The sequence below is a fragment of the Eulemur rufifrons genome, chromosome 18, assembly GCF_041146395.1.
Source record: "Eulemur rufifrons isolate Redbay chromosome 18, OSU_ERuf_1, whole genome shotgun sequence".
Classification (NCBI taxonomy): domain Eukaryota; kingdom Metazoa; phylum Chordata; class Mammalia; order Primates; family Lemuridae; genus Eulemur; species Eulemur rufifrons.
The window spans coordinates 64,418,598-64,431,024 of record NC_091000.1 but is presented as its reverse complement, the minus strand read 5'-3'; the positions used below and the strand labels follow the sequence as shown (position 1 = coordinate 64,431,024).

Genomic DNA, 12,427 nt, shown 5'->3' with positions numbered 1-12,427 from the left:
TACTTTATTTCCTTAAACAGAAATGTAAATTCCTGAAAAAACAGGAATATTCCAAACTTCTTTTAACATATCACTCATAACCTACAGAATAGTAGGACACAGTAGATAGTCAATACTTGCTGAATACAATTATACTCAATCTGAATTTTGCTCTACAAGCGTAATAATTCTAAGCTTTTAAATTCAGGGACAACAATGTCAGAAAGAAAGGTACTACGAAACCAACTTCCCACACTCTTTGTCATGTAAGAATTCTTTGGGAGGGATGGCTCCATAGTTGTTATTTTGACTTTAGTTTTTAATTATATTTTTTATGCTTTTTAAACGTAGATTTAGCTAATTCTCTAAGACATTTAAAATTTAACTATTTTATGAAGAACTTGAAATAGGCCGTGGTCTATACTTCTATCCAATAATTCTTGCCATACTCAGTATCAGGACAGTATGTGTAAATATATAAGAAATTAGTAGCTATAGAGAAAGATTATTTCCTTCCATGATTTGAGCTACCACCTATGCTATACATCCTGATGTCTCCAAATCGTGATTCATATATACTCTAAAGCAGAATTTTAAATGCTTCCTGGACATCCTTATCTGGGTGTCCCAAATGCTTTTCATACTCAACCTATCTAATCCAAACTAATCTTTCCCCATCCATATATGCTTCTCTTCCTTAGATTATGGGACATTTATGGTCCCATCTTCCATCCAGTTGCCTAAGCTCAGAATGCTGTTTCATTCACTCCTAACACATCCTGTCACCAAAAGCCCTGTCTGCGTCACCTCTGAAGTACCTTTCTATTCCTTTTTTCTCTTATCACCATTGGCTCTGCTTAGACCCTAATGATCTCTCCTGCGCTTCACTGAAATCATCTAAATTGGTATCCCTGCTTCCAGTAGTCCTTCACAAAGCTATCATAATTCCTTTTTAAAACACAAAATTGTAATTCCTCTGTTTTGAGGTGTGTGACAGCTCTCTTTTATCTAGAAGTCAAAAGTCCTTAGCACAGCACATAAAACCCCGAAGACTCCTTCTCACTCAACTTTTCAAGACTTCAGTCAAATGTCAACCTCTCCTGTGAATGATTTCTTACTCCTAGAGGGGGAAGGTCCCTCCAGTGCTCATATTACTTTGTACCCATTTTTTTTAATCATTTTTTTTTTATTTTTTTTTATCTATTTCATCTTGTTATGGGGGATACAGAATTGCAGGTTACATACGTTGCTCCTGTACCGCCTTTCCCCCCAATGTACCCATTTTTATTAAAGCACTTGCCACGTTGTAATTATATTTCAAATAGAGAAAGCTAGCTCACAGAAAGCAATAAGGAAAACAATTCAGGAAAGGGACTGGTCAGCCAATTCACAGGAAAGAAATACTAAATAGCCAATACAGTTGTCTCTTGGTATCAGCAGAGAATTGGTTCCAGGACACTCCCACATACCAAATCTGCACAATTATACTACTTAAGCCCTGCAGCCAGCCCTGTGGATACAAAAAGTTGGCCCTCCCTATATATGGGTTTTGCATCCCTCAAATATTGTATTTTCAACCCGAGTTTGGTTGCAGATGTGGAATCTGCTGATATACAGAAGACAGACTACATTTACTGAAAAAAATCCACATGTAAGTGGAACCTCACAGTTCAAATCCCTGTGGTTCAAGGGTCAGGTGTAAATATATGTGTAAAGAAGTTGAATCTCATTCTTAAAGAAATGTAAATGAAAAACAGCAAGATACCATTTTGTATCATAATGACAGATTAAAATATTTGATACTTAATACTTGAGAATGATTAGTGAGAATGGAGAAGAAACAGACTATTATTGCAAATATAAATTGGCACTTTTTAGGAGAGAAATGAAGTCCTTTCCATAAAAATTTAAATGTACATAATCTTTGACCTAGCTATTCTAAGTTATCTTATAAATTTATATGTAACAATACTCATTACAGCATTATTTTTAAGTGAAAAAACTGGAAATAACTTAATCATTCAATACAGAACACGTTAAATCTATCACAACACATTTATATAAAGAAATACTGTCTATTTATTAAGAAGAATGAGGTAATTATATATGTTGCTAGCATAAAGAGACATCTAAGACATGAAAACTGAAGTTGTAGAGCCATGTGGACTGCATGACGTCATCTGAACACTCACATAGAAACAATAGAAGTATATGCTTATAAATGTATAGCAAATACTTGGGATACATAAACTTAACACCAATTATTTATGAAAGATGGGATTAGTAAAGGCAGGGGCTGACTTTAGTTTTTAACTTCTATAGTATTTCATTTTTTAGAATGAGGCTGTACTGATTTTATAATAAATGTTTTTAAAAAGTCTCTCTACAATTGGAGAAAAAAATTCTACATTCCTTTATAAAGATTACTATTTTAACAAACTGCATATATAACTGAAACATATCTGTTAGGTAAACTACCAAGTAATACTTTAGGTTTATTCTTTCAAACTGGAGTATGTATTTAGTAGTTTTTCTAATAAAATATAGTACTAAAAACTGTTCCATTACTCATTAAACTTACTATAAGGTATTTATGTGCTAGACAAGAGCCCCCAACACTCTATCAAACACCATTAAAAAAATTAAACACCTCACCTCTTCTACTTTGCACTGAAGCAAGGGGAAAGAAAAGAGACAGGAAATAGATTAGGAATACAGAAAATTCATACATCAGTAAATAAACTGCAGATTTGGAAGCATTTCGAAATTAAAGCCTAAGAAATACTACACATAGAACAAATCTTCAAAGACTTCACACTAATCATTATACTAAATTCTATACAAGTAATGGAAAAGACGCATCTTAAACAGTACTGACCAAGCACTTCTTGCTAAATCTATTTAATTTCCAGTTAAAAGAAAACCTTCCCAGCCAAGTTTGTTAGACTACTTACTGATCTGATTCAAAGTTTCCTGAGGAATCCAACTCATGTCAACGTCATTCTGACTTGAGGTACCCATTTCTACTTTCTGTATGGGTCTCTTGCGCTAAGAGAACATAAAAATAAAAAATATATAAAATTATATTTTAAAGTAGTTCCATAATATCGAATTTTCCCTTGCTATAAAGCTTCATATGTTACTATACCATTGGTAGACCAAATAAGACTATCTATTTATATAATGATTTTCTTTCCCTTTAGGAATCAAATTGTAATCAAAGAATAAATTTATTTCTACATTCAATAAAATTCAGGGTAACTGCTGAAATGTTGCACACAGGCAGTTCCTACATTGTAAGCTAAATAGAGTTAAACAGTTGGCACAGATAAAACAAAAACATAAAATCGCATTTAAGCTAACAACCTCAATTTAATGTAAGAGCCTCAAACTATCTCCCTAGAGTATTTACAACAAAACTGCTAAAAAGTAAAAATGATTCATTTTTTTACCTTGCTCTAAAAAAAAACCAAAAAACAATTAAAAAACTTAATTATCTACATAAGTATTATATAGCCCATAAATTAGATTCTGAATACACAGAAAGATAACTAAATAATGGTTTCATTCAAATGGGAAAAAAAGAGATGCAGTTATACCTAATAAATTTATAGCAAAAATTCCAGCTAAAATGAGGCAATGAAGTTTTGGAAATTAACATTTAAGCACCTCTTTTAAAGAAAAGTGCTGGCCAGCTGTGGTGGCTCATGCCTGTAATCCCAGCACTTTGGGAGGCTGAGGCAGGAGGATCGCTTGAGGCCAGGAATTCAAGATCAACCTGGGCAACATAGTGAGACTCCATCTTTACAAAAAATTTTAAAAATTGGCCGGTGTGGTGGCGTGCGCCTATAGTCCCAGCTATTCTGGAGACTGAGACAGTAGGATCATTTGAACATAGGAGTTGGAGGCTACAATGAGCTATTGATCATGCCACTGCATTCTAGCTTGGGTGACAGAGCAAGACCTCATTTCAAAATAAATATATAAATAAATATTTTAAAAATAAAAAAGTGATTATTAATAACATTTATTGTTAATTTTAATATAGATCTGACTGCCTGACTTAAGGCTTAATAAGCATTCACTAAAATGACTAGCAGTTGTTTAGGGTCTAATAGATTATACCAACATATTTGACACAATTGCGTTATACTTTCCTATTGAGAGGAACAGCAGAGCTATTGTTTTTGTGGGGTAAAGGGGAGAAGGAAAGAGATGGTGGAGGGAAAGAGGAGGGGGAGTAAGGACTCAGTAGGGGACAACCAGAATGACAACCCAAGGTGATAACCACTTTACCACACTGACCACAAAAACAGAAGTTTGACTTATAGAGCAAATATAGCCAAATTCTTCTTCTTTTTCATATGAAGAGACTCACCTATGAATTAAGAATTATCCCTATAAATATTAAGGCAAATATAAAAGCTGGACTGCTAACAGATAAACAGCATAGCCATGCAAAAGTATAGTAAACAGAACAATGAAATCTTTTTGGGTTTGAGGGAAAAAAAATTCTAGCATAATTTGGAGTTACAGTAACAGTTAAGATCACTCTGGAGAGTATAGACAAAGGACAATAATTGTATATGTGCATGAAAGTCTAAATGAATCCAAGTTACATGTCCAGGGTCTCATCTTCAGGTTTTATTTTAAAAAGGTTCAACAAAGCTGTAAGTATACAAACCCACAGTCAGAAGCAGCCACAAAGAACTAGACTGTGCTTAATTCAGTATTGTAGTGACTTCTGAAGTATGACTACAAGAGGTGTTTATCTATAATTACCTTTCTTGACTCTAGGAGTTGATGAAGGCCAACAACAACCAGAAGCCCAAGACCAGCAAGGAACATATACATAAAGATTCTGGCATAAAAGAAAATATAAACAGGCTTTAATTCATAGGAAATACCACAGCTAATTACAACTGTAATTCTAACACATGACATAAGCTTTCCAAATAACTTGTAGGGAAAATGAATATTTTCCACTCAACTTAAAATTCAGGCAATTAGTTTTATAAATTTAATTTATATTTAAGAGTAATTATCAATAAAAAAGCAATTCTACAATTCAAAATGAATAAAATTACTTTATAATTTATGCTATTTTCAAAGCTCACAGTTTAAAATAATTGTGTTAGATTTTGTGTGCCTCAAACATTACATTATTTTGCAATTTAAAAATTACTTCAGGTGAATTACATTTAAGTCTAAAGTAAGAATGACTCATTCAGAAAGAACATGTTTTTCAAGACAAAAACTTCTAATTTATGTTTTCAGCAGTAATTTTAGACTTAGCTTATGCTGGTGAATAGCTGATGAGCATGGGGTAAAAAAGAATTTAGAAGAGAGGAAGGACAGAAAGCCAACTACTATGTTTTAAAAAGATTTGTCAGTTTCACTTATCTTTCCTAACTTGATATTAATAGTTATAACAATCATCTAAAGAAAGAATAATGTAGTAAGGATTTCACCATATAGTCCATTTTCACCATTCCAAAAAATTTGTTGAAATAGGAGCAAACCTTCCAGTCCTACCTTATGAGATGATCAAGATCTACATACTGTAACTTTCACTTACGTTTCTCCATCTAACCCATCTTCTCTTTCAATAACTGTAACTGTTTGATTGAAGACTGCATCTTGGAATACATTGCCCTATTTAAAAAAAAAAAAAAAAAAAAAAAATCACAAAAATCTGAAATGTATTGAAAGCATGAAAGCTTGTAAGATTTAAAACTGTTACCCTAACAGATATACTATCACTTTCTCATCACTTAGAAGGTCAGTAAACTCAACAAAGTCATATATAATTACACTATTCAATGCCAGGGACTCAACATTATAATGTTACTTTCACCTACAAAATAAAAATGTCACCAGGCTGGGCACGGCAGCACCTGCCTATAGGCCCAGCTACTTGAGAGGCTGAGGTGGGAGAATCTCTTGAACCCAAGAGTTCAAGTCCATCCTGGGAAACATAGTGAGACTCCTGTCTCAGTTGTCCCTACTTTCTTTGGGGTTGAGGTGAGAGCAGAAGGGAGGTGTTCAAGGAATCAGGAAAACAAAGTAAAAAATGAGATAACATTGCAGAAAGAAACAAAGATCATAGAGCATTCTTACATCAGCTCTACCTTCTGTTATCTGCAATCCTCTAAAACAAGGAAGGAAGCATGAAAACGTACAGTAGTTGCAAAAGCGTATCATTTTAAGAACCAGACCTGAACAAAAGTCAAATTCATGTTCTAAACTGACAATGGGCTGGAAATCAATTTCTTTATAATCAATGGGTTGGTGATTTTCAGTATCAAAATATTTTTCTGTTGTGGTCTTGAAACAATTTTGTCAGGTCAACACAATTTTAGTTTTCAAATATATCAGCATCACTGGGACAATACACAGCTCTGTGTTCGATGCCTCACAAAAATACAGTACTTTTTCAAAACTGTCAGTTACTTCTGAACTATAATTATATAAGTTTTACTTCAAGATCTTTCAGTTTGCATTCCTCTATTCACAATTCCAGGAATCAGAATAGACTAATGAAAATAACATTCAAAATGGAACTGAAACTACAAATATGCTTGTTGGATCACACTTAATTCTATGTGGAAGAAAGAAAACCCTTCCTTCCTGTCTGCTAAGTAATTAGAATAAAAGGGACAATTTAATGGCAACACAAGAAATTTAACTCAGACATAAAGTAAACATGTTAACACTAGGGCGAATTAGGTTCCAAGAGAAAATGAAATTTCCTTCTCTGAAAACTTTTGGAAAAGGGAATGGTTTAGAGGTGCTCTCATCTGAAGGAAACAATAATTAGCATACAGAGGTCAACTTCCAGCAGTAAAATTCTAGTGGGTTTCCTTCATTTAGTCACTGATGACTAATATATCATATATACAACACACAGTTTAAAAATCATAACATATCAGAGCTTATATTAGGACATTTGGTTCTCATAAATGAAAACTAAACCATAAATCTTGCTGCTAAAACTACCTTAAAAATATCTGATTATATCTTATCTGTGAGGGTATAAAATGATGGAAAAACAGTTGCAAAAAGGCTTTAAAATTTATAAACATAAGCAGTAAAATGGGCAAAACAAGCAATAAATGGAGGTACAAAGCACATTACTTAATAGATCTTAACATCTAAATCAGCAAGAGACTACAGTGTGTGGCTTACTGCTCCTTTTCCTTTTAAGATCCTGCTCAAGCCCTTCCTCTCCCACACAACAGCACCTTATTACAGGTATCTCTAGTAAGCATCCCTTATCACACTGTTTTACTGCCTGTTTTTGTCCATCTCCCCCACTGGATTATGGACTTGACAGAGATGTGTAATTTACCTTTGCCTCTTTGGTGCCAATCACAATTTCAACCACAAAATAGGCACTTGAATGAATAGAAGACTATTTATTAAACAATGTCAATTGTCCCCATTCATCTCTAACCTTTAAAAAAAAAAAAAAAAAAAAAAGGTTTAGAGGCCTTACATTCAAATCTTTGTAGTTCAGATTGATGACCAGACCAAAGGGTCGTCCACCCATAGGCTCTGCAGGAATGAAGGAGTACTCAAAAGTTGCTTGTCTCTGAGGTGGCACTACAGCGTTCAGAGGAAGAGCTGTGAAATTCTGGATATAAAACTGGTAGTCCTGAGGATAACGGAATGAGGCATCTAAGGATTCAACAATGAAATCTTCGGTACCCTTGTTTGTAAAGCCTACCAGGAACTTCACAATGTTATTTGCTGGAAAATCTGAGAAACAAAATAGAGACAAGAAAATTTGAACACATACCAAGAATTCAAAATAAAAAGATATTACTAACAGATTTTGACACCCTTTTCCTGCTGCTTATGGACTTGGTTTGAGAATTCTTTTCAATAGAGCACTTCAGTCAGCCACTAAGTAAAAATTAATCAATTAGAGTTGTTATATAAGCTTTTTGTCTAAACTCTAGCATTCCAACATGTGGGTTTAACTAAGCATCTCAATTTTGGACCAGATTACACTGAAATTACGTGGTCTCAGAAAGAGCTGTGTACTTTTGGCAGCAAGTTATCATGCAGCAGGGTTATATGTCTTGGTGAAGTCACTTTCAACTCTAACTCAGTATGCTAACTGTGTAGATAAACGGAGAAAAGAATGATAGAAAGATGAAGTCCAAGAGGACCATCTGAAAACTAGTATTTTTAGAACACAAAAAATTAATCAGACAATCCATCTCCACTTTAAGCAAGTAGGCAAATGTAAATTTAAAGTTTAAGACCTAAGGAGGCAGATATAAAAACAAATGGAACAAAAATCACTTAATCAAATTATATTCTGTAGGCAATAAAGTTGGAAAGTACATGGGAATAAAACAAAAAACTTGAGAAGACCAAGAAAATTAATAACTTTCAATATTAAGTCTTCACTAATTATACTGTAGTCTACAGAGCTGAGTTTCATCCAGTACAGTGCAGGCTGTGGGGTCAAACAGGTTGTCTCCACAATCCATTTATGAGCTGGATAACCCTGGACAAGTTTCTTAATCTCTCTAAGCCTCAGTTCAACAGTAACTATGCTCAGAAGGCGCGTTAGGATTAATACATGCAAGGTATTGAGAACACTGCCTACTGTATGGCCCTCAATAAATATCGGCCATTCAGTTTATTTTCTTTTAATAAAATCTAGGCTCTAACCAAGGCATAATTGAAGAGATTTAATATTTCATTAATGTTTAACACTCAAAATATAACAAGTTACTTTGCTGTGGCAGTTTGAAAAAGTTTTAAAACATTATCTTTGAAAAGAACATTTAATTTCTAGTCAAACTGAGCAGTATTTATTTTTCTCTTAGTTTAAATGCCAGCAATATTACCTTAAAGATATTGGTATTCATATATATGAGAAAGTTTTTCCAAAATACTTGTTTGCATTACATTTGTTATGTAAAAGAGAATGTTAATAAGATCTTAAGCATTACCAGTGCTTCCCAAAACCCCCAAGCTTGTCACTTTAAAACTCTTATATCTGAATAAAAACTAATACTTCTGTATTACCTTCTCCTTTTACAAACAGGATAGTTGTATCTGCACTTGGTGAAGCTTCAGGTTCACCAGATACATCTTCTTCCTCTTTATCTTCTGCCTAAGAAAAACAACATTAAAAATGGAGAAAAAAATGCATCATCCTTTAAGAATAAAGACTTCACTAGATTTTGGCAAAATACTGATTCTCCGTGGCTTTACTGGGATTAGCAATATGAATTCCACTGTCTCATAATAGTTAAAATAGAATATCTAGGCTGGGTGTGGTGGCTCACGCCTGTAATCCTAGTACTCTGAGAGGACAAGGTGGGAGGATGGCTCAAGGTCAGGATTTCAAGACCAGCCTGAGCAAGAGTGAGACCCCGTCTCTACTAAAAATAGAAAGAAATTAGCTGGACAACTAAAACTATATAGAAAAAATTGGCTGGGCATGGTGGTGCAGGCCTGTAGTCCCAGCTACTCGAGAGGCTGAGGCAGGAGGATCGCCTGAGCCCAGGAGTTTGAGGTTGCTATGAGCTAGCCTGACGCCATGGCACTCTAGCCCAGGCAACAGAGCGAGATTCTATGTAAAAAAAAAAAAGAATATCTAGAGCAGTGCATCTTGATGGCAACGTGCATACCAATTCTCTGGGGATCTTGCAGATCTGATTCAGGTCTACAGTGAAGCCTGAAATCCTTTATTTCTACAAGCACCCAGGATATACCAAGGCTGCTGGTATTTTAGATCACACTTTGAATTGCAAGATTCTAGAGCAGTGGTTGGTAAACTTTTTCTGTAAAGGCCAAATAGCAAATATGGCTCTGGAGACCATAAAGTCCCTATTCCAACTACTCAACTCTGTGACTACAGTGTGAAAGAAGCCACAGACAATATGTAAAGGAGTGGCCATGGCTGGCTTTGGCCTGTGGCCACACTTTACTCACCCACGTTCTCATGCACCTTGTTACCAGCCTACAAAGATTTCCATTCATATAACAGAAAAATTTTCCTTTGAGAATGTGTCACATAATTTGCAAGAAATCATTTAAAAAAAAAAAAGTTACCAGGGATCTTATTAGGGTAATATAAATGTCCTAAAACTGAATTCATGCTGCACAACTGGGCAAATTTACTAGTTGTATGCTTAAAACAGGTGAATTTTACAATACATAAACTGTATCTCAAAGTTTTTTTTTTAAAGCGAACAAATGTTACATTTAAAACTCTAAACCTCAGTACAGCATCATCTCTCCAGGCATTAAAAAGGATTACAGAGATAATCGTATATTTGAAGCGTTCGGGCCCTTAAACTGAGATGCTTAAGGGCACCACTGTTTACCTGCAGTTGAATTTTCATTTATGTAAAACACTCCGTCCCCTAGTAGATAAGACTTCTCAAGGGCAAATACTGTCTTATAATTTTAAAATTCTCCACACTGGGCTCATGCACTGGAAAATGCACTCAAACATTTGTTCAATGACTGTGCAACTGTGTTATAAGTTATATTTTAAGTATTCTTAATGATAGCATTCACTTGTTAAGAATATGTGTCTACTTTCAGGGAAAGAGACTCATATCGGTAGGAAAAGAGACAGGGAGGCTGGAAACGTAAGCCGCAGGAATAAAGAAAAAAAGGTTTACTTGAGACATAGTTAAGAAAAATCATCCCTATGATTTCATTAACGGGTTTTAGAATAAAAAGAAATGGAAGACATAACAAGACAACAGCTCAAATCACTAGAGCCATATCAAAACAGGAAATAATTTATGGAGATGGAATGGATGGTAATACTGAACTCCAATTTGGACATACGAAATTTGTGGTACGTATGGAGCATCCAGATGAAGCTATACTGTGAAGAGCTAGAAATACAGGTATGGAGCTCAGTAAGGTGGGCAGCTAGAAATGAGATCTGAAAGTCACCAACAGAAGGTGGTGGTGGTTGAAACCACAGGTCTTACCAACATTAAAGGAGTGAGCAGAGGAAGAGAAGATAGTAGAGGGACCAAGCAGCAGCAGCTGGGCAGGGGAAACTAAGAGGGGGTGCCACAGAAGCCAACACGAAAGGATTGAAGGCAGGCATAACCAGCACATGCTAAAAAGAGCTCCAACAGGATAATCGAAAATAGGTCAGCAATTTAGCAATTAGGTTGCTTGCTGGTGACCTTAGCAATAGTTGTACTAGGTATATGGGGTCAGACCGTGGTTGAGAATGCATGTGAAGGGAGCAGACCAGAAGAGCTGGACAGACTATTCTTTCAAGAAGTAACTGGTGTTGGTAAAGATTAGAAAGCAGGTAGCAGTTTCAGGTGGATGAATAGTATATAAGCATGTGTGTAGCTTAATATAACCAGTCACTGAGAAGGATCAATGCTTGAAGTTACAAAAGGAAAGACAATCTAACAAGATCCCACTGAAGAGATGGGGACAATAGCACACATGGAAGGGTTAGCCTTAGAAGACAGCAAGGACAATTCATTAAGGAGAAAATGCAGAAAGGATGGGTGAATAATATATTTAGAAGTGGACCATAGAAAATTTGATAGAGTTCACACTTGATGGCCTTCTTCACTTTCGGAAACTGAAGGCAGTGTTGCTGCCAAGACTCAAAAGGACTGATGTTATGGGTTTAAAAGTGGTAAAAGTCTGGAACGCTAGCTGTGGAAAACTGCAAAGTATATGTAAGTAAAGGCAGCTAACTAATTTATCTTATAGCTAATCAGCATATCATAAGATGTATAATGCTGACTACTTGCTATCTTGTAAAACCCCCAAATATTTCAGTTATTACAGACTACCTCCGGAAGCAGAGTGAAGATACTGGTAGCACTGCCTACCTCTGGGGAGATGGCTTCAGTGGCTGGAGGACAGGCATATGAGGAAAACTTTTCACTAAATATTGCACCTTTTAAATGCTGAGCCATTTGAATATATTATCTATTTTAAATAATAATTTTTTAAAGAGAGCTAGTGTTATTACTGCTATAGTTCTTGTTTTAATAAAAATAACAGGCTGGGCGTGGTGGCTCATGCCTGTAATCCTAGCACTTGGGAGGCCGAGGTGGGTGGATCATTTGAGCTCAGAAGTTCGAGACCAGCCTGAGCAAGAGCAAGACCTGTCTCTACTAAAAATAGAAAGAAATTAGCTGGACAACTAAAAATATATATAGAAAAAAATTAGCCGGGCATGGTGGCGCATGCCTGTAGTCCCAGCTACTCGGGAGGCTGAGGCAATAGGATTGCTTGAGCCCAGGAGTTTGAGGTTGCTGTGAGCTAGGCTGACGCCACGGCACTCTAGCCCGGGCAACAGAGCAAGACTCTGTCTCAAAAATAAATAAATAAATAAAAGAAAAAAAATAACAACAAAACTCACTATCATTTCTGTTTAAAAAAAAATACTTTCTGAAATGATGACAAGCTACATTGCAAC

The 12,427-nt window shown here is 35.3% G+C and overlaps 1 protein-coding gene across 3 annotated transcripts in view; it reads right to left on the bottom strand.

The window, feature by feature from the left end:
* The window catches only part of SSR1 (signal sequence receptor subunit 1), a 35,262-nt gene that overhangs the window by 17,619 nt on the left and 5,216 nt on the right, over nucleotides 1–12,427 (bottom strand). For 2 of the 3 annotated variants that reach the window (XM_069493547.1, XM_069493548.1), the window contains exons 3-7: nucleotides 9,028–9,115; nucleotides 7,478–7,740; nucleotides 5,558–5,634; nucleotides 4,762–4,840; nucleotides 2,934–3,027 (exon numbers count right to left, since the gene is read on the bottom strand). In XM_069493547.1, the coding sequence (XP_069349648.1) occupies nucleotides 2,934–3,027; nucleotides 4,762–4,840; nucleotides 5,558–5,634; nucleotides 7,478–7,740; nucleotides 9,028–9,115 (601 nt within the window). The remainder of the gene's footprint in view (nucleotides 1–2,933; nucleotides 3,028–4,761; nucleotides 4,841–5,557; nucleotides 5,635–7,477; nucleotides 7,741–9,027; nucleotides 9,116–12,427) is intronic. The other variant, XM_069493549.1, reaches the window with a different exon arrangement.